At 37.2% G+C, this 27,815-nt stretch overlaps 1 protein-coding gene across 4 annotated transcripts in view; it reads left to right on the top strand.

The window, feature by feature from the left end:
- DCUN1D4 (defective in cullin neddylation 1 domain containing 4) overlaps nt 1-27,815 on the top strand; it is a 48,917-nt gene that overhangs the window by 569 nt on the left and 20,533 nt on the right. Inside the window, exons 2-5 of one of the 4 annotated variants that reach the window (XM_031061722.1) lie at nt 16,439-16,509; nt 17,433-17,472; nt 23,266-23,295; nt 24,589-24,703. In XM_031061722.1, coding sequence (XP_030917582.1) covers nt 24,633-24,703 — 71 coding nt within the window. In that variant the 5' untranslated portion in view covers nt 16,439-16,509; nt 17,433-17,472; nt 23,266-23,295; nt 24,589-24,632. Of the gene's footprint in view, nt 1-16,289; nt 16,510-17,432; nt 17,473-23,265; nt 23,296-24,588; nt 24,704-27,815 lie in introns of those variants that run through there. The other 3 variants (XM_014311786.2, XM_031061642.1, XM_031061686.1) reach the window with 3 other exon arrangements.

Genomic DNA, 27,815 nt, shown 5'->3' on the forward strand with positions numbered 1-27,815 from the left:
ATTCTAGAAAATGCCTTCTGTTCAGTGTCTTTTGTGATGTGCCCTGTCAAAAAAATGCACGTCCTCATTATATACACATGTGAGTTACAGTTACAAATATTCCAGAGCTTCCTCATGTAGGATGATTAAGCGACATATTAATTTTAAAAATTTTTAAATTTCAATTTTACTTCAGAAAACAGTAAGAGTAGTCTTCCTCAGCCTTCAGCTGTTACTGTCTTTTAATTAAAAGTGTGCTGCAGAGTGATCAGATCTTACACCTCCAGATTTTTTTTTTTGTTTGTTTATGTGTTATTTTAAATAGATTTTTTTTTCCTACATTAACTAATTTCATTATCTGTAGCTTCATAGTGGTTGGGTTTTTTCCATTGATCTAAATGCTTGAAGTAAGAAGTGTTCATAGCATAGTTTTGCACATACAGAACCTGGCTTATGGTAGAGTCTTGACTGAAGGTTTATTTTGAGACACCTTTTTGATCTTTCTTAGATCTTTATCTGGTTTTATGATATAAACTCCATTAATATGCTTTTGCTCAATCTCAGTTTTACTTTCTGAATACATACCTTTATATGAGGAAATCAACTTTGCTTTTTTCTGTTGAAGATGTTTGCTTAAAAGTTTCTTGTAGCTCCTGTAGCTATAATTGGAAAAGCCTTCTCTGTATAAGACCATGTAATAGGTTGAATTAGGCAGCTAAAGTTTTTTTTTTACTGCTTCTCTTCATTCTCTTGTATCAGGGTGAGCTTTATTTGTGTAATTGCAGCACTTCATTTGAATTTATTTTTGTCTGAGTACTTTTTGCGCTCTTAGTGAATTATTAATCCCGTGTTTTCTTTAATTCCCCTCCTCCCACACTTTCTTTGCAGGTATTGAAAGCAAAGACTTTGGGCTTTTTCAAAGCATTAGTTCCTAGTTTTGTTTGAGTTTTCAAGTAGAAGAAGATAACTCGCTTAATTTGTCTGTCTTGGTGCTTGCCAAAAAGCATAGCATTAGGAAGTACAGTACATCCTGTGAAAGTGTTCATCTCTTGTATCCAGTTTAAATATTAGAGCATTTAATAGTGTGGTTATTTCTTCTACAGGAAATAAGACTACTTAAGAGGGGCTTGAAGCAGAACTCTTAATTTATATGTGCCAGCATTTTTGTTGTACTGTCCAATTAAATTGTTTTATTTAGAGTCATGGTCTGATGTTAGACAGAATTTTTACTTTTGGCTCATAAAGAGATGGAAACAGCTACTAGTTCATTCAGTGGGGTGTGTGTGTATATACATATCAAATTGTGTGTATATAGATGGTTATATATATTTATATAGAGTTAGAGCTGCCAGGCTTTAGCTCGTCCTGGGGAACTGACTGCTGTGGCACACTTGATGCAGATGTGTCACTGCATAGACCGTGGGACTGGGTCTGCTGCTCATTACTGCTCATTAGCTGCTTCCCTTGCTCTGTTGTAGGATCACTCTCTAATCCACTCAGTCAAATGTACCTGGGTTAGCCCTTGCCACTTACTTAAGTTGTCTAAACTGACTGGTTGATTTCTTGCCTGAAGTGGGTTAGGGAATGTGGCCATGGCCAGTGCTGCTGGCAGAGCTGTGGGGTCAGGAAATGTTGGCAGGGAGGAAGAAGCAAGCAGCTGGGACAGTGATGCTTTTGACTGGCATAGCTGTTCCTAGGCTGTTGCAGCTCCATCCTGAGCCGTATACCAGGTGTGCACGGTGCTGGATACCCTCTTAGCAGGTGCTTGACAGGGTTGCATTTCTGCTGAATTAGCTAGAGCACAAGATACAAAGTTTGTATTAGCTTTATGCCCTTTGTAGGGTGCCAGGTGACACCTGGCATGAAGTTAAGAGTAATGCTTGCAAACAGCTCTCAGGTCATGGCAGCCAATGATGCAAAACCAGCTCACTGACACTTGTTTGAATTAATCTGATGGTGGAATAAGTGTTAGACTGGATGGACATTTTCCAGCAATGGAAGCAGATGTTTTGCACCAGAAACACACTTAGTGTTAGGTCTTTGCTATATAGCACAAAACACCCCACCAAAATCACCTCCTCCCAAGCAAACCCAAATCCTGCCATGAGCCGGTTGGGCAGAGTATTTTATCCTATATGTTAGTATAGGAGAATTAGCCTAGCTCTTATTTGTTCCATTTGAGTTCAATGGAAATGTATTCAAACTAAAGTAGCAGTTACACAAATTTTGCCCTGCTTAAATTGTTCTAAAATTATTAACTTCAAACTGCTATAGATCTTTTTGTAAACAAGCCTTCAGATTAGCCTCCAAAACCACCTAGGTAGAATAAAGATTTGTTTCTATGGGGGCAAAAAAGAATTATGTTTTTTCCTATCTATGTAGCATGCAGTGATCTTAAAATATTTTGTTGCAGTAGTTATTCTGAGTGGTAATGCCAAATGTAAAGAGTTGAATGTGAATGTTTACTTTTAAATTATTTTAGAGTACGTGTAGTAACTCCTACCATATTTTGTTGCTTGGGTTTGGGTTTTCTGTAGGGTTTTTTATTTACTAGCTTAAGTCAGACTGTGTTTTGCTTCAGAACATTTTAGGCTGTTATGTTTGCAAAATGTACACAAATTTGCAACTGTGGGTTTTGGATACTGCTGGTGTCAGCAGTAGCTCTGAGCTTGGTGCAGTTCTGGGTGCAGGCAGGCAGGAGAAACATTCTGCAGTATCATGTCTTCAGCTTTAATGGCTAGGTCCTGATGCTCCTCAAGATAGGTTGGATCATCCCATCTAATTGCCTGTCTTTGCTTTCCAAGCTGGAATTCACTTCTGTTTTCCTTACTTCTGAATCATGCCCTTTATTTGACCACACCAAATCAAGGGAGACCCTGCTCTTCAAGCCTGTTCTCTGCCTCCCTTGACCCAAGGCTTGTTGTCCCATGATGCACTGGGAGAAAGGATTCTTCTGCAGGTTGGCCCTGGTATAGGCTGTCACTGCCTGCAGGGATACAGCTACAGACACACTGGAAATAGATTTTTAACCCTGTCTTTGACAGGAATGCAGAGTCAGCTCCTGTCTGCTGTGTACTGCAGTTTGGGATTCTCAGTCTTCAGGTGTGTTGTTAAGTTTTTGTGTAAATAAGACTGATGTACATTTTTCTTTTGCCTTCTGTATTTAGTAATGAATACAAAAATTTTGCTTCCTGGACATGAGTGTTGAGGGCTTTCACCAAGTGTAGGTTTCAGATCTGAACTTCTACGTTCATTAATCAATTCATCATTCATCAATATAAATTGTGTTGCTGTTAGGATAATTCTGTAAGTAGACAAGTAGACTACAGAATATAAAATGGTACATTTTGTAGAAGATTCTTTTTTGAGTAAGTAAAGTTTATTTAAAGCTAACTAAGACAACAGAACTTTGAACTATAATTGCCAGTACTACTACAAGTTTTTTTTTCTTTCTCTGTTACTTGAAAGCAAGGAAAACAATTGGATAAAAGCCTAAGCATGCTATTTGAATTTTTAGGTATGAGTTTGCCTGATGTGTGTTTTCTATTAAATTTTGTTCTTAGAAGTTTACAGCTGTATCTTAGTAGTAATAAGAATTACTACTCTGTTATTACTACTGCTATTTCTATATTTAAGTTTTAATATTGTATATATAGCATATCTATTAGGGATAACTATAACTATTTTAGACTTACTGTTAAAGTGAGATTTTGTATAGGTTTTCTATTTGCTTAAAAAAGTAGCAGCTTTTAAAGGAAACTTGGAGTCAGCTGATATTATTTACTACTATTGTTAATTTCTTACTAGGTTTTTAATAGATTTTACTGCACCTTGTAGCTGTGTCCAAGCTTTAAATTTCCACAGCAGGATCTAAGTTAAAGGTTTTGTTTAGGCAGGTACTTTTTTTGTGGTTTTTTGTTTTGTTTTGGTTTTGGTTTTTCTTGTTTGTTTTTGTTTTCTTGGGGTATTCAGATGTTCATTTAAGTAGTTTGGCAACACATTGCTCCTTCTGATAAAAAAATAAAAAATCGGGATTTGACCCTTGAAGTTTTTTCGTTTTTTCATTTCAGATAGGAAAGTAGAGTATTTGAGTCCAGTTTACCTTTAGACTTTGCTTATGTTTAAGTTACATGGAGTTTTTTGTTTTCTGTATTGTATTTCATGTGTATATTAATGAGAAGGCGTAGAATGTTTTTTCTCTAGTTTGTTATGGAAGCAAGCCCAGCTAGATCTTGTTTCTTTTACCTCTCCATAATTCTCAGGTCCATAGTTTAAACCTTAACCTATAATATTCTAAAAATTATTTTTAAACTGTTTTCTTTTTAATTTTAAATCGTATATGATTGTGACTAATTGTCTAACCCAGCCTTTAACCCTTAACATTGTGATAATTACAGAGTGCAGACAATGTGTAAATTCCATTAAACTAGGTTGGCTCTGTCATTTCTTTCTTTTCTGGGTTCTGGATTTGCAATTATTTTACTCAGATTTTTTTTTTAGCCATTATATTCTGAATTACTGCAAAGTATTTAATGCCATTTGGAATTTTCATTGCTTCAGACCTCACTGAAGATCAGCTACTTTCTGCATGAAAAATAATTTAATGAACAGAATACGTATGTTTGTTTGACATACACCCCTTAAAGTCATAGCAAACTTTCCACATATCATCTTTCACTATTTACAAAGCAAGCAGATTTCCTTTTTCTGATTCGAGGTCAATGAACTGTGTGGTATGTCAGAATCTTAGAATGGCTGGAACTGGAAGGGACCTGAAAGATAATCTAGGTCCAATCCCCCTGCCATGGGCACCAGTACCTTCTACCAGGACCAGGTTGCTCAGAGCCCCCTCCAGCCTCACGCTTCAGGCTTGGGGCATCCACAGCTTCTTTGGACAGCCTGTGCTAAGGTCTCACCACCCTCACAGTAAAGAATTTCTTACTAATATCTAATCTAAACCCACTGTCAGTTTGCAGCCATTCCTCCTTGTCCTGTCACTACGTGCTCTTCTGGAAAGTCCCTCTCCAGCTTTCTTGAAAGTCCCTTTAAAGTACTGTAAGTGCACTTAAAGTGCTATGAGATCTCCCTGGAGTCTTCTGTTCTCCCCACTGAACAAGCCTAGCTCTCAGCCTTTCTTCGTGGGAGAGGTGTTCCTCCAGTTGTCCTTGGTGATCTTTTTCCAACAGGTCCATGTCTTTCCTGTGCTGAGGACCCCAGAGCTGGATGCAGTTTCTGTAGGAAAAAAAATAAATCAGACCAATTCATGTGCTTCGAAACTCTTGTCTTGGGGTAAAAAATAGCTTCACATGTGGTGGCATTATTCGTGTCAGGCTCATCTGAGCAGCTGTGGAGCATGCAGCTTCCTGTGATGTATTGCTCCTCTTGTGGTGGCACTGGGAGGGACAGGTGGATTAGTGGAATACATTGCTGCTGCCACAAGGGACTGCTGGGCTCCCACTTTGGAAGACCTTTCCTGTTTCTTCCTCTAACTGAGCTGCTGTTGCAGCTCCTTGGTGATCTCTTTCAGAGCACTGGGATGGCAGGGTTTGTTTATTCTGTGGATAAGATTCCAAGTGTAGTGGGCTGACCAAAGGGATCAGCAGGAGCAACTTTGGAGGCTGCATAAGCATATGTGGAAAGTTTGGGAAGTGGACAGGAGAGAATGTGTTCCCATAGAATACAATTGCAACCAATTGTCCAGTTGCTTGCCATCTTGACCACTGTTGATCAGTGCTATTTTTGCTAATTTCCCAGATAATGTACATGAGCATGGGAGGTGTTAGTTTTTGGGTTTTGTTTCTTAAAAAAACCAAAATTTTTTCCAAAATAGGCTTTTTTGCAGTGGCATAGGATACTTTGTATATCATTCTTGAAATATAAAACAAACACTAACTCACTGTCCAGTTCAGAGAATAACCTGAACTGTAATTTAATTTCCCTAATTTAATGGGTGCTCCTTGCATTTGCTTTTATTACTGTAAAAGAAACCTGTTTTCAGTTTTAGGTAATATCCCTACACTGTGCAAGCTTCCCGTGTGAAAGCAAGAAAACTTTGGACTCTGGTCCTCGATATTCAACTGGTGGATAGTGTGATATCTCTTGTATTAGGACTGGAAAATATATTTGTATAACCCTGCTAAATCCATCATAATTATGGATCCTATTTCTGAAGGAGCAGCTTAAAATGTTGCAGATATTTCCAGCGGATGTGTAAAACATACTGGCATGAGCTATGTGTTTTAAAGTGCCTATATAATATAATATAATATAATATAATATAATATAATATAATATAATATAATATAATATAATATAATATAATATAATATAATATAATATAATATAATATAATATAATATAATATAATATAATATAATATAATATAATATAATATAATATAATATAATATAATATAATATAATATAATATAATATAATATAATATAATATAATATAATATAATATAATATAATATAATATAATATAATATAATATAATATAATATAATATAATATAATATAATATAATATAATATAATATAATATAATATAATATAATATAATATAATATAATATAATATAATATAATATAATATAATATAATATAATATAATATAATATAATATAATATAATATAATATAATATAATATAATATAATATAATATAATATAATATAAATCATAAAATAATAAATCAGCCTTCTGAGAACATGGAGTCAAATTCTCATCTCTCACCTCATCCTGGGGACCCTCACAAAAACACCACAGACAGTGCTACCAGACAGGCTTTCACAAAAAATCAGTGAAAATACTGGCAGATGCTGATACTAAAACGGGGATAGGGCACCTTCACCTCAGCCATGCTTACCTCTGTAATTTGCACTTCAAGAGACCCTTTTATCTATACACGTCAAAGTACCTGACAAACATTAAATTTGTCAATCAAAAGTTTCCAATATATTAACTTCCTTGTACCTGAAAGGAAACTGAGGCACAGTATGATTAATCAAAGTTTTCACAAAAATTAAAAAAAAAGAAAAGAAGATGTATTAAAACCCCCAAACACTACCGAGATAAAAACATGTTTTTAGGTAACTGGCTTTCTATCCTGTATTTAAATCATCAGTCAAAAAGTTCCTTTGTAAATGAGATATATTTGCCTTCCTAATGAGCTGACAAAAGGCAGCAATCCTGATTATCACAGCACAACAATTACTTTTGTGTTACGCTGGCATTTCTGCAGAGCTGCAGAGACGAAAAGACACACAGGAAGCCAGGCTAACACTATAACAACCTCTCTTGCACCCTGCTATCACACATTAGAGAATAAGCAAGTTGTTGAGCTAATGGGGCCTATGGAGATTAACATCAGTTTCTCCTACTATTACTTTAGTTTTGAACTCCAAAACTCCAGCTGTGAGAGAAATATATATCTGTGAAGGAACAATAGAGGAGGCTGATGCTGTCAAACAACAGAGCTTTAAAACTGCTGGAGGAAGGGAACTTCACACCACTCCTACCAGTTTGATGCTAGGGCCAGTGAGAAATGCCCAGAGGCTGGAGAGGGATTGCAACTCAGGAGAGCACCTGAGGTGCAGCATAAAGGAATTCCAGCCACTTCAGCCAGCAAATCAGCTTCACTGTCATTCAGTTAAATGCCCCTGTGCAAACACATATGGCAGGGGGAATAAGCAAAAGGAGTCAGAGATGGAGTCAGGCCTCCATGCCTGCAGGGCTGTGATCCTATTGGCAGCATGGAGATGTGATGGGATGGCTAGTGCTGGAATGGAAGGATACAGGCTCTTTAGGAAAAACAGGCAGGGAAAACCAGGAGGGAGTGTCATGCTCTATGTCAGTGGCCTGCTGTAGTGCATGGAGTTCCACCTGGGGTTGGATGAGGAGACATTGAAAGCAGGGGCAAGGGAGCATTACAGTGGGGGTCCAAGAAGGCTGGATAATGTCAAGGAACACTTCCTTCAAGCTCAGGAGTGACACATCATGAGGAATTCAGACAAAATTACCAGTAGGCCTGTATGGATGAACATGGACCTGTTGGAAAGAGCCCAGGGGAAAGTCACAAAGATGATCAAATGAATGGAGCCCCTCTCCAAAGAAGACCTGTCCTTGAAAGAATTTGGGTTTTTCATCCTGAAGAAAGGCTCCAAAGAGACCTTGGAGCACCTTCCTGTACCAGAAGTGGGCTACAAGAGAACTGGAAAGTGACTTTTGACAAAGCCATGTAGTGACAGGACAGGAGGAGAGGCTTCAAAGGGAAAGATGGTAGATTTAGGTTAGAAATTATGAAAAAAATTCCTTCCTGTGAGGGTGGTGAAACACTGGAACATGTTTCCTGGAGAAAATGCAGGTGTCCCATCCCTAGAACTGTTCAAGGTCAAGCTGGATGGGGCTTTGAGCAATCTGATCTAGTGGAAGGTGTCCCCCCCTGAAAGTGGCATGGGAATTGGACATTTTGTCCAACCCAAATATTTATATGCTTCTACAAAAAATTTCCCTATCCACTTTCCTCAGGGAACATTAATAAAAAATGTCTTCATGAGGATCTTGCAGTAGTGGTCTAGTCTGGCCAGAATAGGCACATTAGCAGGTCTAAGTGCCACATGGGTTCTACATTATGTGCAAAAATTCTCTGCAACAAAATGCTGCTGTGAAAAACCCCAACTAGTTAGCATGTTTCTGTGAACTGAGCACTTATATATCCTCAAAGCAAGCAAAGAGTCTCTGATTGGCTCCCACAAAAGCTCTCTTCCTGGCTGCAGTCCTTTATCATTATGTTGAGGTCAGAATGGCTGGAATAATATTTAATTACTTGGGCAAAAATGAAGCTGCTTCTCATCATTCTGCCATGATCATACAGTAAGGAAAGATTTATATGAAGCTTTAAGGTCACTGATGTTTTCTTTACTCTTTTCAGAAAACTATTTTAAAATGCAGACATTTTGTGGTTTCTGAAAAATCCTAAAGAATCTGAAAAGAAGTGACGGCTGTGAAGTTGCATCACTGAGATAGTATAATCCTTTATTACATTCTATCATTTTCAGAATAATTTAATCTGTGCTGGGTCCTGAAATACTTCAGAAAGTATATTCTTGAAGAAAAGCAGAGAAATCAACTTTGTTATTAGGAAATGATAAATTCTTGTCTCTCTGACTTCAAGGAGGTGTGCTTAGGATCTGTCCCCATTCCAGGAAAGATCATGGCAAATACCTCGTATAGGAATATACTGTGAAGAGGCCTGTGAGATGTATCTTTTTGTGAAAACTGAAATAGGAATCACCACCTAAAGAGTTTTGATCTGTGTCTTTGATTCCCTAGTTTTAACATGTGCAGGGATGGGTAATGGGAGAAGGTAAGCCATTCTACAGCGCTGGCAGAATGTGAGTGAATGTACAGCTATATAATAGATAATGTGCTCTGTGACCAGGCTTTTCAAGCCTGCCCTTAATCTCTTTCCTTATAGACTCACTCAGGTTTCCAGCAAAATCTTTCAAATATAGAACACTTGAAGCAAGTTTTCTTGTCCAATTCCTTCCCCACCTCCCTTTCCCTCACCAGTGTGCTTCCTGCAGGGAGGTGGAGAAGGCCAGGGCTAGTGACTCCTGTCCTCCATCAGGGTCCTTGCCATGGAGGCATCATGTGTTTGTGCCTTGTTCCCCAGCTGTGGGAGTCTAAAGGGCAGTCTGGCTCTCAGTCACTGTCGTGGCAGAAAAGGACAACTTGTACCTGCTGGCTGTGAGAGATGGGAGCTCTGTTTAGCTCTGGCTTCAGATCTGGTGATCTCAGGCTGCAAAAAAGTAAGACCAGATCTGGAAGGTTTCCAAGCAAACACTGTCTCAGGACTATTGCATCTCACTCGACATCTGTCACTCCCTATATCTTTGCCTGCCCACAAGTCATGTGTGGGACAAAATAGCTCTTCCCTGGATTAAAATATCTGGTATAGTCCAAGAGAGAGAAGAATTACTATCTATATACTGTGGACTTCAACTATTCAGAATCTTTCATATTCATGTATCTCTCATACTTCAAAGAGAGAGAGAGAGAGAGAAACATTTCCAGTAACTGTAGAGGGTCATTTTGCCAACAATCCTAATAATATAAGAAAGCTTTATTTTCACCTAGTCAATAGAGCCACATTTGTGAAAATAGAACACTGACAGGAGACACTAAAGGTTTAGCTGTATCCAAATGTGAATGACATTTTTAATCTAAATAATATCAGAATGCATTAAGAGAGATTTCAGAAGGGAACACAGAGAGCCGCAGTGTTAAAAAGTCAGGTGAGAATCTGAACTGAACCTTTCTTTTCCTTCATGGTGAAATTCAGAGATGACCTGTCTGTCATTACACAGTCTACATTTGTCCACCATCATCCAGGAAAGAGCAATTCTAGTGTCTGCAGATCATATCAGCTCTGTTAAATCTTGTCCACTTTTGCCCTCATTAGGCTAATGAGATTGTTTCCCATTGATGATGCTGGTATGAGATACAGCCTTCCTTGTTCAGAGCCAGTGTTTCTACAAGCAACAGTAAAAGACAGACTGGCATTCTCACAAAGAGAATATTTTCTGTTCATTTTTCAGGGAGTATGTTGAATGTGAATGTTTACTTTTAAATTATTTTAGAGTACGTGTAGTAACTCCTACCATATTTTGTTGCTTGGGTTTGGGTTTTCTGTAGGGTTTTTTATTTACTAGCTTAAGTCAGACTGTGTTTTGCTTCAGAACATTTTAGGCTGTTATGTTTGCAAAATGTACACAAATTTGCAACTGTGGGTTTTGGATACTGCTGGTGTCAGCAGTAGCTCTGAGCTTGGTGCAGTTCTGGGTGCAGGCAGGCAGGAGAAACATTCTGCAGTATCATGTCTTCAGCTTTAATGGCTAGGTCCTGATGCTCCTCAAGATAGGTTGGATCATCCCATCTAATTGCCTGTCTTTGCTTTCCAAGCTGGAATTCACTTCTGTTTTCCTTACTTCTGAATCATGCCCTTTATTTGACCACACCAAATCAAGGGAGACCCTGCTCTTCAAGCCTGTTCTCTGCCTCCCTTGACCCAAGGCTTGTTGTCCCATGATGCACTGGGAGAAAGGATTCTTCTGCAGGTTGGCCCTGGTATAGGCTGTCACTGCCTGCAGGGATACAGCTACAGACACACTGGAAATAGATTTTTAACCCTGTCTTTGACAGGAATGCAGAGTCAGCTCCTGTCTGCTGTGTACTGCAGTTTGGGATTCTCAGTCTTCAGGTGTGTTGTTAAGTTTTTGTGTAAATAAGACTGATGTACATTTTTCTTTTGCCTTCTGTATTTAGTAATGAATACAAAAATTTTGCTTCCTGGACATGAGTGTTGAGGGCTTTCACCAAGTGTAGGTTTCAGATCTGAACTTCTACGTTCATTAATCAATTCATCATTCATCAATATAAATTGTGTTGCTGTTAGGATAATTCTGTAAGTAGACAAGTAGACTACAGAATATAAAATGGTACATTTTGTAGAAGATTCTTTTTTGAGTAAGTAAAGTTTATTTAAAGCTAACTAAGACAACAGAACTTTGAACTATAATTGCCAGTACTACTACAAGTTTTTTTTTCTTTCTCTGTTACTTGAAAGCAAGGAAAACAATTGGATAAAAGCCTAAGCATGCTATTTGAATTTTTAGGTATGAGTTTGCCTGATGTGTGTTTTCTATTAAATTTTGTTCTTAGAAGTTTACAGCTGTATCTTAGTAGTAATAAGAATTACTACTCTGTTATTACTACTGCTATTTCTATATTTAAGTTTTAATATTGTATATATAGCATATCTATTAGGGATAACTATAACTATTTTAGACTTACTGTTAAAGTGAGATTTTGTATAGGTTTTCTATTTGCTTAAAAAAGTAGCAGCTTTTAAAGGAAACTTGGAGTCAGCTGATATTATTTACTACTATTGTTAATTTCTTACTAGGTTTTTAATAGATTTTACTGCACCTTGTAGCTGTGTCCAAGCTTTAAATTTCCACAGCAGGATCTAAGTTAAAGGTTTTGTTTAGGCAGGTACTTTTTTTGTGGTTTTTTGTTTTGTTTTGGTTTTGGTTTTTCTTGTTTGTTTTTGTTTTCTTGGGGTATTCAGATGTTCATTTAAGTAGTTTGGCAACACATTGCTCCTTCTGATAAAAAAATAAAAAATCGGGATTTGACCCTTGAAGTTTTTTCGTTTTTTCATTTCAGATAGGAAAGTAGAGTATTTGAGTCCAGTTTACCTTTAGACTTTGCTTATGTTTAAGTTACATGGAGTTTTTTGTTTTCTGTATTGTATTTCATGTGTATATTAATGAGAAGGCGTAGAATGTTTTTTCTCTAGTTTGTTATGGAAGCAAGCCCAGCTAGATCTTGTTTCTTTTACCTCTCCATAATTCTCAGGTCCATAGTTTAAACCTTAACCTATAATATTCTAAAAATTATTTTTAAACTGTTTTCTTTTTAATTTTAAATCGTATATGATTGTGACTAATTGTCTAACCCAGCCTTTAACCCTTAACATTGTGATAATTACAGAGTGCAGACAATGTGTAAATTCCATTAAACTAGGTTGGCTCTGTCATTTCTTTCTTTTCTGGGTTCTGGATTTGCAATTATTTTACTCAGATTTTTTTTTTAGCCATTATATTCTGAATTACTGCAAAGTATTTAATGCCATTTGGAATTTTCATTGCTTCAGACCTCACTGAAGATCAGCTACTTTCTGCATGAAAAATAATTTAATGAACAGAATACGTATGTTTGTTTGACATACACCCCTTAAAGTCATAGCAAACTTTCCACATATCATCTTTCACTATTTACAAAGCAAGCAGATTTCCTTTTTCTGATTCGAGGTCAATGAACTGTGTGGTATGTCAGAATCTTAGAATGGCTGGAACTGGAAGGGACCTGAAAGATAATCTAGGTCCAATCCCCCTGCCATGGGCACCAGTACCTTCTACCAGGACCAGGTTGCTCAGAGCCCCCTCCAGCCTCACGCTTCAGGCTTGGGGCATCCACAGCTTCTTTGGACAGCCTGTGCTAAGGTCTCACCACCCTCACAGTAAAGAATTTCTTACTAATATCTAATCTAAACCCACTGTCAGTTTGCAGCCATTCCTCCTTGTCCTGTCACTACGTGCTCTTCTGGAAAGTCCCTCTCCAGCTTTCTTGAAAGTCCCTTTAAAGTACTGTAAGTGCACTTAAAGTGCTATGAGATCTCCCTGGAGTCTTCTGTTCTCCCCACTGAACAAGCCTAGCTCTCAGCCTTTCTTCGTGGGAGAGGTGTTCCTCCAGTTGTCCTTTGTGATCTTTTTCCAACAGGTCCATGTCTTTCCTGTGCTGAGGACCCCAGAGCTGGATGCAGTTTCTGTAGGAAAAAAAATAAATCAGACCAATTCATGTGCTTCGAAACTCTTGTCTTGGGGTAAAAAATAGCTTCACATGTGGTGGCATTATTCGTGTCAGGCTCATCTGAGCAGCTGTGGAGCATGCAGCTTCCTGTGATGTATTGCTCCTCTTGTGGTGGCACTGGGAGGGACAGGTGGATTAGTGGAACACATTGCTGCTGCCACAAGGGACTGCTGGGCTCCCACTTTGGAAGACCTTTCCTGTTTCTTCCTCTAACTGAGCTGCTGTTGCAGCTCCTTGGTGATCTCTTTCAGAGCACTGGGATGGCAGGGTTTGTTTATTCTGTGGATAAGATTCCAAGTGTAGTGGGCTGACCAAAGGGATCAGCAGGAGCAACTTTGGAGGCTGCATAAGCATATGTGGAAAGTTTGGGAAGTGGACAGGAGAGAATGTGTTCCTATAGAATACAATTGCAACCAATTGTCCAGTTGCTTGCCATCTTGACCACTGTTGATCAGTGCTATTTTTGCTAATTTCCCAGATAATGTACATGAGCATGGGAGGTGTTAGTTTTTGGGTTTTGTTTCTTAAAAAAACCAAAATTTTTTCCAAAATAGGCTTTTTTGCAGTGGCATAGGATACTTTGTATATCATTCTTGAAATATAAAACAAACACTAACTCACTGTCCAGTTCAGAGAATAACCTGAACTGTAATTTAATTTCCCTAATTTAATGGGTGCTCCTTGCATTTGCTTTTATTACTGTAAAAGAAACCTGTTTTCAGTTTTAGGTAATATCCCTACACTGTGCAAGCTTCCCGTGTGAAAGCAAGAAAACTTTGGACTCTGGTCCTCGATATTCAACTGGTGGATAGTGTGATATCTCTTGTATTAGGACTGGAAAATATATTTGTATAACCCTGCTAAATCCATCATAATTATGGATCCTATTTCTGAAGGAGCAGCTTAAAATGTTGCAGATATTTCCAGCGGATGTGTAAAACATACTGGCATGAGCTATGTGTTTTAAAGTGCCTAGGAATGTTTTGTTTCAAAGGTGATACCTGTATATATAATCCTAATGTTAGAGCATTTTTTCGACCATTTAAGAGTGCTATCTGAAGTTAATATTAGATTAGGATAAATAAATATTTGCTCAGTGTTCTCAGCTTCTTACTTCCAGATATAACTGCTTTCTCTAACCACTCATGTTCTTTGTAGATTTTAGGCTAAGCAGAAAGGGAAACTGTAAAATTTGTATTCCAGAAAGTTTAATCTGATCTGCCAGTTAACAAATCAAATTTAATCTTGCCCTCCTCAGGATGGCTTTTATGTTCCCTGTTGTCCTCATTCCTGTTTGCCCCCCTCTCCTTTTGTTTTTTCTCATTGCTTTATATTGAATTGAGGATTGACTAAGAAACTCAGGTTTATTTTTTTCTTGCAGAATGGTTCTGCATAGTATTGTTTGACTAGCATAAATGGAACTTTATTGAGCTCTTAATGCAGGAAAAACTCTAGCACCCTGTTCGAGGTTCAAGAGCTTCCTATTGTAGCTTGGTAAGAAGATCTGGATTATCTTTGACTTTGTATATATAAGGTTAGCTAAATTTGGAAATTGCATCTCTGGTGCTTCTGACTTAGAGCAATTGTATTGCTGTGGTGGATTGGAGACAACATGTTAAGAAATAGGTAGCAATAAATTAAATTATACTCTGGCTAACATAATGAATGAAATGTATCATTCCTGAAAGTATCTTTTGATTTATTTTTTTTTTAATTCACTGTGATAAGAGAATTCCACAGAGATGTGTGTAACGTTCACTTAGAGCAGGCAGTTTTTCAGTTCCACTTGTTAACTTCTTTGCAGTGTGCTTCACTGACTTGGCAGTCGGATGTTTAATGCTGACTCTTGTTTATCTGGGTCATCTTAAGTGTATCTTGAGAGCATTCCTTTGAAATGCTCTGGATGGAAATAAGGGAATTATTTTTTTGACCTTACTTGCGTCTTGCATCAGCTGCTGGGCAAAGCCAAATTAGATGTCTCATATTAGAAATGCTTTAGTGCATTAGCTGGGTAGTGATGCTAGGCACATACAGAAGCTTTTCACATATAGAGGAAGTTTGCTTGGAATACTTTGCTTATCATACAGTACGTTTCTCTAGAGTGTTTTGGCACATGAGTTCTAGTGGGGTAGCTAATTTATTTTTAGTTTAAATGGAGATACTCTGTAGTAGTTGGCTGTCTTTAAGCCCTCTCGGCTGGTTTGTGTTCAGTTTCTGAGATTCTTTTTGGTTTGCCTACTGTCTAGCTGGATCTCAGCTGTTCTTTTGTGAATTACTTACTTTCCAGTTTTGTTCTTGCCACATTCCTAGCAAAAATAGGGAATTCAAAAGAATAGGGAAAAATTAGTTTCTCACTCTTTAGCAACTGAAGCAAACTCAAGTGTTTTATATTTGGAGTGTGGAAGCAAAATTAACATCTATGCTATGGCTTCTTCCAAGAAGTGTCAGAATATTTCATTATCAGTTTTTCTGACTCTTGTCTTAACACCTGCTGTATTGTAACCTTTGGTTTGTTATTAAAAAGCCATGTTTGAACTGTGCTAGTGTATTCTAGTCACTTATTTTTGCAAGGAAGTTAGTATGAAGGCAAGTATATGTGTATTAATAAAATCAGATTTTCTTAAGAACTAGGATTTTCATTAATTATTTTAGAATGTTACATGCTACTTAATTTTGTTTTGGAATAGATGAAACAGAAGGATGGGGTAACATGGAAGTTATAATGATTCCTAATATCAGGGGGAAAAAAAAGTTGTGATTTTTTTTTAATTCAGCTGTAGTTAGCTATACTTCTGTTCTGCTGAGGGTCATCCATGCCTTAAGAAATATACATACATAGGATATCTTTTTGCAGATTTCAGTTGTTCTACTCAAGTGTTGAAAATGTCGGTACTGAAAAAGTTAAGATTACTTTTAGTTTATAGTTCTGTGATGATTTTATTAAATAGCCAGAATGTAGGAAGATCATGACTGTTGCATTTGGAAACCAGAAATTTAAAACCCTTTTTTTTCCCTCCCCTCTAGATTTTCAACTGAATTCTCATCTATCAACACTGGCAAATATTCACAAGATTTACCACACCCTCAATAGGCTGGTAATGACTTGCCATTTTCTCTTAGCAGAATAGCTAGGGCTTTGGTCCAGAATATTTAATGATTGAAATCATTAAGTGATTACACTTCTAAAAATTATAACTGCCTTGTTGTATGAAAGGCTGTTGGGTTTGAATTGGTGAAGAGATAAGCAGTATTAGGAAAAGGTGAAAGATTATACTCCACAGGTCAGTGGAGTTTGAATATTGGATTTACGTGTTGCCTCATACAAGAAGCTTTCTTGGATACAATAAATGATGGTAATCATCATAGTTACCCAGTTTCTTGCAGTTCTTCTGGAAAACATATTGAATGAGCAAGCTGTCCTCTTACACCCATGCAAAAAGTGAAACAAGGTTTTAGTGAAGACTCTTCCTGCTTATGTGCTGTGTATTTACATTTGTTTTATTGCAACCATAGCTGGAAATGGTGATACAGTTTCTGTGTGTACACTGCAAAGTTAGTGCAAAAGACCTTGCCTGAAGAAGGGGTAAACTTGTTTCCAAGGTTTCAGTTGGTTTTTAATCAGTTTCCTTTAGAACACCTATGTTTATCTTTAAGCAAAGCCATTTCTGTGCTAAGTGGTAAATTCAGTCTTTCTAATGCTGCATTCATTGGTGGAATTATTCAGTAAAATAATGCCAGTTCCCCACCTGATGGGCAGTTATTTCCACTCTTGAAATAATTTGATATGTTTTTGATTGAAAAAAACCTCAAAAATATTTATCAAATTCAATTTACTTTTTAGATAAATTTGCAAGTGTAACTTTTTAAGTAAATAGGAGCTGAAAACACAAAATCTGCAATCTTAGGTAGATGATCCTTAAGTAATTAGGATGAATATTAATATCAGGTAAAATTAAAAATAGTACAGAACAATGAAGATCACTGTCTTGTTTAACTGTGTCATTCCTGTTTCTTGCAGAATCTGACAGAGGACGTTGGTCAAGACGATCACCAGACAGGTATTTAATAGGGATGGAGTAAAAATAGATTGAAACAGTTTAAACACACTTTATTAAGCAAGTCTCTCTAACATAACTGAAAATGATGTTTTAGAAGGCTAAATGAGTTTTAGGAAACAAGTGCCTGGGTTTCTTATTTTTTTTTCAAAATAGGTGTTTGTGCTTTTAGTTTATCAAATTATGAAGGACTTGAACAGGTATCAACAGTATCTGTAATTTTACTGTCTCTTAGTTTAGAAGACTTAATGAAAAATTTATCTCACTCCTGGGACTCAGCCTGATGGGCCACAGAATATCCATGTTCTTACAGTGTTTTGAGTCTTGAAAGAGCATTAGTGAAAATAGAGCAGAAGCAAGACCTCTTCTGGCTGTTGTGATGCCTGTGTCCAAGTTTAAATGCTGTGCTCCAAGCAATCAGCTTTTTTCTTGACTGGTTCTGATGCAGGTTATTTCTATTTCTTGTACAGATTTTCAGTCAGTGTCTGAGTACTATCTATTTTTGAGTTCATATCTGTGTTTTGTTCCATGAAGTGTCACCATTTTTTCAGGCAGTCTTCTGAGGTACCTGGTACCAGCTTCCTGTCATTCTTGATTTGTCAGCATTTGACCTTTGTGACTAGATGTTTTGCAAGGGTTCTTACCTCCTTTTGCACTGTCTTCAAGCCCTGATCACTCACTCAGCAGAGCTATTCTTTAAAACTGACCATGTCTATCCTACCATCTGACTCGAAGCTTTTTCACTATCCTGAGGTGATGACTGTATTTGCTGATGTTACCTTGAGCATTTAGCAAAGTGGAGAGAGCTGTCAGCTCCTGGAGATTTGTGGCACCCATTTACAAATCTAGCACACTTTTAGCCTAGAGCAATGAGAAGACATGCATGGAACTGCATTGCTTGGGATTGGAGCTCACTTAGGGGATTATGCACCCTCCTCTGTACAGCATCAGGTCACTTTGTTTCAGGCTTGAACTCTTACCCTGGGCACAAAAGGCTTCTCTGAAATACTTTCCTTCAGTGTGGTTAGTGATTTGATACTTGAAATTAGCTCATTATGTAAATGAAAAGCCTCCGAAAAAGAGGTTGTGACCGATTGTTGAAGACAGAGATTTTAATGTCCATAATTTAGAACTGATGTCCTCTCCCATCTTGTGATGGAGACTTGGAATTTTTTCCTATGTGTCCCAGGTGCTCTAAACTGAACAGCTACATACTGATTTCCTGTATGAAAATGTGTTCTATAATCTTTGTTTACTCTTGATCACCAAGATCTGTTGTGAAGCATTGAGGTAGTCCCCTTCTGTCACTAATCAGTAAGTGTTGATGTACTTGAGGTGTTTGGAATTTGTCTTACCTGTTGCCTAGCACTTCTGTCATAAAGTGTAAGAAATTAGCCTTGGTGCTCTCATAACCTCTGTTGGAAGGTACTTGAGCATGTTACCATCAGTGTCAGTACAAAACTGTTCATCAAAGCCGGTATCCTATTGCCTGCACACTCTTGCTTGAATTAAGCTGTTTCAAAAGTGTAAATGTGCCTGTTGAATGAGTTGGGGCACAAAATCCCAGTAAAGAGTGCAATTTTTTGGCAATAGTTGTAAAACCTTTCAAACCAGAAGCAAATACAAAATGGGAACCACAAGTAAAGGTTGATAATGCCAGGTTGCCTCCTGATCTTCAGATATTATTTCCACTATTTCTTATGCTTCTGCTCTGTTTTATGTCTCCTTGTAGGAAGAGATGAAGCCCAAATGTTTGCATAAGTTCCAGGCATATTCAGTTGAAATGTGTGTTTGATTTGACTCAAATGAGGACAAATACACATGCAAGGAGCTATTTTGGCCCTCATGAATGTAGTACAGTGTGGTCTCCTGTTTCTGTTTTGTATGGAACTTGACACTTCTGAAACATCTTACTTGGAGACACTCACATAAATCCATAGAGTTACTTTTGAAAATTGTTTGATTTCAATGTGCCTAAACTTGTGGAACTTCTGTTTTCCAGTAAGAAGTTGTCAAGACCTATTAATTTTGTTGCACAATTTATAGAACTGTATAGGTGCTGTAAATTTGAGATTCTGTGTCTAGAACTCATTTGAAAGTCAGATTAAGAAGTGTTGCCAAACCCATGTCAAGGTTTTTTATAGTTCTGAGATTATTTTAACCCTAAATCATCTGGCCCAGGCCTTATTCTTAAAGATTGGTGCTCATTTTCTGACATAATTATCTGGGTTATTGTCATTAGGTTGTGGACTTAGTTTTTGGGATGACTTAATGTATGCTTATCTAAATTGGATTGGGATTTCTAAAAGCTATTTTTAAAAAAATCTTAGTTTTAAGTTAATATTTCTTGGTAATAGTATTAACTTTTAAATGCACATCACATTTACTTCAAAGCAGTTGTTTGTAAGCTAACAAAAAATGTCTTGGACATGTAAATTACTTAGAAGCAAATTGTATATTTTCTAAGTATTAGCCAGATTTCCTTTCTGAAACCAGACCCTAAAACACCAATGAACTACAGGGAAGTGGCAGTTTCAAAATTCCTTCAGTGATCTGAGAGCTAAGATGAATCTTGTTTCAAAATTCTAGTTCCCCACAATGATTGCAATCTCATGTGCTATAGTTCAGTATGCATATCTGTCTGAAAATAAGATAGACTTCAAATGTGTCATGGGCTTTGCCTTTTCACCTGTTTGTAGGTGTAAGAACAGCAGGCATTCAGATTATGTAAACAATTTCTTTTCTTTTAGTGCGTATATGCATTAACTTGGAAAACTCACATTTGAAATAATAGTTGTTTTTATGTCATAACTTCAAATCTAGTAGCTTGTTAATAGCTTAAAGTCGTGATTTGGTATTTAAATTGTGACTTACTTATCCAGACTAAAAAGTCTTTAAAAGTATGCTTCTTGTTGTCACCTGACTTGTTTAAAATAGTGAGGTCACCTCTTCAACAAAAAGGCTTCATTGTGGCTCATGAATCTTTGGAGGCGGAGAAATTGCTTTTGCTTCTGCTGGCTTTTTCTTTTGTTATATTAGAGAAGAAACCCCTCTTGAGTCCAGAGCAGTTCTGTAGTGTGGTATTCAAGACAGAGAAGATGATTTTTCCTTTTGCAACTGCATTGCAAGTTGTTTAATGTTTTGATGAGTATCTTACTTTCTCATCTTGTCTGAAAACTGATGATTGTTAGCTATGCTTGTGGTTGTTTTGTTGCATTATTAAATGATCAGCTGTATCTTCCCAATTGCTTCAGCATTCACAGTTTCTAATTATTTTTCCTTTGAAGCATCCTTCTACTGAAGCATCAGAAGAGCAGGATTCCTCACAGGTTTTAGCTAGAGAAGGTGAAAGTGCCATGCCTGCAAATAATTTCCGTAGGGACACAGCTTGTAGAGTTCTTTTTTATTGACTTTTTTTCCTTTTGTCTTTTCTGATTTTGTTGCTATTCTAGGACTGTTCCTGTCTTGTGGGTTTTATTTTATATATTGCTTTAAATTTCTTAGGGTGAATTTTAGCTCTTGAATTGATACTTCCCTTTGGAAGCTTTGTCTCCTGCAAATTTGGAAGTATTCAATAGGATGTTTGGCAAACAGCATTTAAACTCGACAGGCTTTTGGCTGGTGGTGGTCTATTCAGCAGCCATTTGGAGGCTCTACCTTGTAAATGCTAGCTTCAAGTGTCAAAAAATGAGTGAGAATTTGGAGGGTTCTGCCAATCTTGAGTTGAGGCCTAGGAGTGAGAAACTTTGAAGATAATCACATCAGCAAAGCTGCACTTGGTAAGTAAAATTCTGTCAAATTTGCATGTAGTCAGAGGTAGCTGCATGTTTGTTTGCAGATGGTCAGACCTTTGGGAAGAGAAATTAGTTGTGCACTGCTAGACCTAAAATTACATTTAGAATTAAAAAGCTCTGTGTAGGAAAGGTTAATATTGCTATTTAGTGAGCTGTATTGTAAATTAAGAAATCGTAGGAGTTCAAAGTAAAAAACCTAAATTGATAATTTTTAGCTTATATGAAAATGAAAGAAGTATTCTGCTGCTGTTACAGAGGAATTATAACTGCCCTTCAAATTTAACACACCAATTTTAGTAACAAAAGAAATGCTTTGAAAGTAAAATCCTTACACTGTGTTTTTTAGTAGTTTAGAGATTATTCAACAGCTAAAGTCTAGTGAAGACTTGCTCCAAACCTCAGTTACTAAGATGTTAAGTCTTGGAAAGCATTTACAATATGTCTGCCTGGTGTCTGTGTGCTGTCAACTGTCAGTGTGTGAGGGCAGTGTATGTGTGCATTTAAAACTACCAATTTCTGAGCTGTCTCTTTTCTTCCCTTTTCTGTGCCTTTGAGAGCTGCAACTAGATACATTCAAACCAAAAAGGGTACAAGTCTTTCATATGGGTCATTGGAGAAATTGGGTTGTAGTGAATTGTGATCAGTTTAAGCCTTTAAAACAAGTTCACCAATCTTCTTAAAAACATCCTATCATTTAAGGAGGCAAAGAGTCCTAGCAGGAATTCTTGAGTTAAATTCTTTGGTTTGTATGGGGTTGCAGGTCTGACAAAATGATTTCTCTATTCTATAACTGCTTTATTTTACTTTTATTTATTTTTTCACCTTTTGCCCTGCTTCTTTTGTCACAGAGGCCTTGCATATTTCTTTTCACAATCAACTGACCAGTAAACTGCACAAATTTGTGGGGGGTGAGGGGGATGTGTATTTTTTCTTGCATTTTACCACCATCCAATGCCTGTGTCCATCACAGATGGATTTTTACTTTTTTAAAAGAAAGGCACTTAAAAGCAATCTATTTGCTCTCAAAGGAATGAGATAGCTACAGGTTATACTTAAGTAAATGCATATTTACCAAAAAGAGGTGTTCACTATATATTTTCATTTATTAAGTTCAGTGTGTGTCTTAAGTCTGTTGGCTCTTTCTAGCCATCTGTTGAGTTCTGCTGTCATCTTAGGTGTTTTTGGTCTGTGTAGGCTTTCAAAAAATACGTACTGGCAGAGTCTTTACAAATTTGATCTGAAAGATAAAGTATTGCAGATTCAATAACTTATGAGAGTAGAGTTTTTCAATATCATGAATGTGCAGGCATAATTAGATGGAACAAATATCATTCAGCAGGTCAGGTTAGTTTGTTTAATTTGTAAAATGCCTTGGGTGTACTCTGAGTTTTTTATGGTCTCTGGCTTACCTGTTTCAAATATATCTGATATTGTTGAGGAGAAAATAAATGCTCTTGTCACTAATTTCCTTTTGTAATATGTTCTGGACAGTGCTTCTAGAAGTATCTTTTTCTGACACAGCCATTACGATTTTTTTTGTGGTAATAGTTTATGGAGCATAATACTTGCAAGTTTTTGATGATTAGTTAAAATGTAATTTGAATTTACAATGCTGTTAATTCTCTTTCAAAAAGACAGGATATGGCCATACTCTCCTGGGGACAATAATGGAGAGGGAGTTTTAGGGTTAAAAAAAAAGAATATATAGGAAGAATTTTTTGAATTGGAGAGTATTTCTTGAACTAGAGAGATTAATTTTCTTCTTAATAGATAGAAATGAATATAAACATAAGACCAAAGAAGGCATACTTAGTGCAAAAGCTTTATTAGTTGAAACCAGATTAGTTCATCTTGGTGTAAAAACTGGGTTCAACATCTTACATAATACTAGAGAAATATGTAGTTTCTTATGGGTTAGAGTTTCCATGCATGTTTAAATAATGTACATATAGCAAAGCCTGTGAGGCTCTAAGGTTCCTTACATGTGTTTCTCCTATAACAGGAGAGAGCCTTTCAAAGATTCGAAGAATAGGTAAGCAAAAGATTGCTGTCAGTGTTTGTTGGGAATTGGGCCTCTGATTTCAGTCTGTTCCCTTGGTGTCAAAAAGCAGTCCAAGTTTTATTGCTTGCTCTGTGCTCTGATGTTGTAAGATAAAAGATTTTGTGGGCATCTTAATTGAGCATAGCTGAACTTGGATGCTGTTGTAGCAAAGAGAACATAGCTTAGGAATGCTGGAGTTCTTAATGTTGTCTTGCAAATTTCTTTGGCATCGCTTTATGTCTGGATTTTTATACCTCACTTCTCTCTTCCTTTTCTTTTCAAATTCTCTGTGTAACACTTAGAGGTGTGATAGCTCTTGGAGCTGCTCTTACACACACCTTTCTCAGGTGTCTTCAGCACATGAAAGTAGGACAAAATTATGCCTGGAGTGTTAGCCTACTGTTTTCATGAGGCAGCAAAAGCAATTTAATGACTTGCTGTGGTCAAAAGGGCTGATCCTGTGCTCTTTCTTGTGCTAATGTACAGAAAGTTGTTATTCTTTTTCCTTTGGTTAATTATCTACAGGTTTGGTGAGCTGGATTGGCACACGGAAGAGTTACCATAGACATAGGAGTATGTAGCTGAGAGAAGGGGATGGAAAGACTGCCACCTGATTCACCTGACACTGCATCAGTGTCTTGAATTGGCTATTTCCTATTTGGGGACCTTCATTTTTTGAGAACTGTTCAGTCCGAATAATACAGCCAGCCACTTAGTTCTTTTCCTGGTGGTTGCTGACTGTCTCTTCCTGTCCCTGCAAAACAGAACAAAAAACCTCCTAAAAATCCTGAGAAAACCCTCTCACCAAAGAACAAACAAAACCTTTCCTGCCTCTTGCTCTCTGTATCACATAAAACTTTGGGCTTGAAAATAAAGGGTTCTGTTTTCTAGAGGTAGGTGTTCACTCAGATCTGTATTTCAAAAAGCAGTGATCAACCCTTAGAACTCGTGATTTGAATAAAAGACTAAAAATAAGGATGACTTTTTCAGGACCTAAATACTTCTTCAGGATAGTGTCAGTTTTTGACTGCTGTTAGACTGAAGTAATGCCAGGGCTACTGTGCATTTTGGTATAGTACTTTTGACCTTAATGGAAATCTGGTCATAGGAAACCATGTAAAAGTGAGATGGATTTTGCTATTGAAAGGAGACTGTTTCTTTTTTAATTTTTAAATCCCCTAACTTCCTTCCCTTTCCTTTGTAATATGCCTATTAGTGGACACAGTTTAACTGGTCTGCAACAGTTTCATTTCTTTGTGCTGGTGTTTTTAATTCCCTCTGTAGGAAGTCTTCGGTCTTGCAGTTCATCAGACTGCTTTAGTAAAGTGATGCCTCCAAGGAAAAAGAGGAGACCTGCAGCAGGAGATGATTTATCTGCTAAGAAAAGTAGACATGATGGGTATGTCATCTTACCATGAGCTAAGATTGATGGAATATCTAAAGTTGAAGAGCTGATATATCATGTGTTTAAATACTAATGGAAATAATATTGACATTTACTTGGTTTCTCAATGTGGAGCCATAGCTGGTGATTGAACTGTGGGATATTGATAAGTATGTGTAGGTTCAGTTTGCATCTCACCTTTCTCTAGATATACAAGAAACATGTAGGGACCTTCTCCTTGCTCTAGTTGCCAGCTGTCAGAATATGTACTTGTTTGTTCAAAACCAACGTCTGAGAGATACAGTACTATTTTCTCATATACATGCATAAGGTCTGGATTGGCTGTTACCAGTCTCTAGCCTGTCCAAAAAGTGAATGTCGTTATAGTCCACTCGGCTCTTAAAATCCTGCTAGTCTCTCCCTGTTATGTTGTGATTTGATACTGAACATAGAAGGGGAAATTGCCCAGGTAAGGTGACAGCCAGTGGGTCAGCAGTTATTGAGGGGCTTCTCACTGGACAGCAGAAGCCAAACAGGTTAAAGAGAGTGCATGAACAGTGTATTCTTTTGGCATGAAGTATTGGATAGCTGAGACCTCTGCAAGTGCTGGATTTCCAGTATGTGTAGTGTGTTGAGTCATTCAGAAAGCATTGAATGTGCTCGGGGGTGTGCAAAAATCACTATTTATGTGGACTAGATTCAGAACTTGAGGCTGTATAGAACTACACTCTCCTGCATGACAGATGCAGGACTGCTCTGATGTTGAAAAGTGGCTTATACAACTAGAAAGTTTGCTTGGCACTGCATCAATCAATAGAATTTCAGCTCTGTTATACTCATGTGTTACTGATGTCTCAGAAAACGCATGCCTCCATAGCAAGTACCTTCAGGGAGGTTAGAAGAGGCATTTTTCTCTAAACTGTCAGCCTGAAATCAGACTGGGTTCTCTCCTTTTTATACTCTAGCATGAGTAAGAAAAGTACTGGTAGCCAAATTAAGCCTCTGGTCATGCCCCTATAACTCTATTGTGTTTAATAGGGTTGCACAACTGTAACTGCACTGGAATTTATTAAATGATCTGTTGATGCAGAAGAAAGAGGTTTCAGCTCTTTCTTTCATTGCTTTGTAACACTAACGAGAACAAAAAAGCTGTTCATGTCCTTAATATTTTTTCTTGCTTTTCAGAAATAATGAAATACAAAAGGTAAATAGTTGATCAAGGGCATTACAGCTTATTCAAAGATAGGCATACAATGTGGAAGCAATACAAGGACAGACCCTTTCTAGAATATAGAGAGGTTCATAAAACTGAACTCTACCTACCTTAGCCAAGACATTGATGATAGAAAAAAGCAACCCCCTAAAAAGTAAGCTTGCCTGTAAGTAAGAAATACTGATTTGTGTAATTACATAGGAAAATTGTAAAAACCTGATTTTTTTTCTCTCTGAATAGTAGATATTTCATAGTTTTTAAGAGCTTGTTGCAAATGTAATTTGAAGGATTTTTTTTGTATCTGCCTCTCATTTTATAACTAATGGATCTAGTCTTCATTTTACTGCCATGTAAGTCTTTATTAAAAGGAAGATCTCAGCCTGCTTTTAGAATTGGAGGAGAAACCAGATCTGCTAGTCATGAGCCACGGGGTAATATCCTCTGATGTGGTTCCAGTTTTTCTGACTGACTTCCTGTAAAGGTTTTTGAGCTTGCTCTGTTTCCCAGAGTCTTTCTTTTGTTTTGGTCTTCAAGAAAACAGTTTTTTATTTCAGCATGACTGGCAATATGAAATTATTTGCTGGACATTCAGCCTGGTCTTGAAGTGCTATTTTCTTTCAAGGAAGGATTTTTACCCCTGTAATCTCCTGTGAACGGATTAGTCAAAAAGCAGTCTCCTACTTCCATGCTTGTTTTGTCAGGTGGAGTTCATAACTGTCAAGTTTAGGTTTTGGATCAGACATCTCAGTTAGTTGAGCAGAAATCAAGTCTGAAATCAGGAAACTCTACAGCAGTGTTCTGTAGCATACCTAGTTTGCAAAGCCTGTTCTTCTTACACTGTGTGCAGAGAATGCTATATACAGTAAAAAGAGAATAGTGGAATACCACTTTATAGAATAAGGGGGCTCCTAGGCCCAGTTCTCAGCTTCTGTTTTAGACACAGACTTCCTAGAAGCTGCACTCTAGTAACTCAGAATAAGCCTTCACAGGACATTAGTCTGTGTGGATTCTGTATTAAGTGAAGAAAGGCAGTCACTGTCTGAAGAGCTACACAGTCCTTTCCAGAAGAGCCTCTCTTTCCTAACAGAAGTGATTTGTCACTTCAAATACTTAATGGAATGACATACATTTCTGTGTGTTTGTCAGCAACAGTGGCATACTTACGGGTCAACATTAACAAATTTAGTAATTCAGCGTCTCCTGTTGGTTCTCAGTGTGAAAATATGGGGTAGTAGTCCAAAGATTTTCAAGGGATGTCATCATTAATGGTGTTACTGCAGCTGAGACTGAAGGTTGATGATTTTTTTCTGGTTTGTCCATTAGAAAAATGTGGGGGGTTTTATTCTGTAATGGAGTGGTTTTTTGGGTGATATTTTCAGTCTTCACTATTTTTTATTCATTCCTATAATTTCTTCAAATCTGATAGGAATATTTTTAGATATGCCTTCTTCCATAAAGTTTCTTTCAGCAGGTCTCTATGCTGAAAGACAAGATGGTGTCTTAAGATTCTTAAAGTCATAAACTTAAACATGTCTTACACCCTTAGTTTCAAGCTGGTAAGAATACAGCCTCATCTCAGAAGCACTAGTGGAGTGCACAGGCAATTGAGGAAAAGCATTTATAGGAAAAAGTCTAGTTGTGAAATTATTTGGAAATGCTGGTCTAGTGCATAAACTGATTATAGAAGACTCCAAGCATGTTCATTATTATTACACCCTTACATAATAAGAACTTGAATTCTCTTAATTAGTGTTTATAGCATCATCATGAACCAAGCATGAATGCAGTGTTTCAGTGGGAGGGAATTTTTATACCAGATGATGAATAATAAAAAGAACTCAGTGCTTTATAGATAACAGTAAGAGCTATCTTGCCTTAAAGAATAGCTGTTGGAAGTAAACAGTTGAGCATGTG

This window comes from Geospiza fortis, unplaced genomic scaffold (assembly GCF_000277835.1).
Source record: "Geospiza fortis unplaced genomic scaffold, GeoFor_1.0 scaffold40, whole genome shotgun sequence".
NCBI lineage: Eukaryota > Metazoa > Chordata > Aves > Passeriformes > Thraupidae > Geospiza > Geospiza fortis.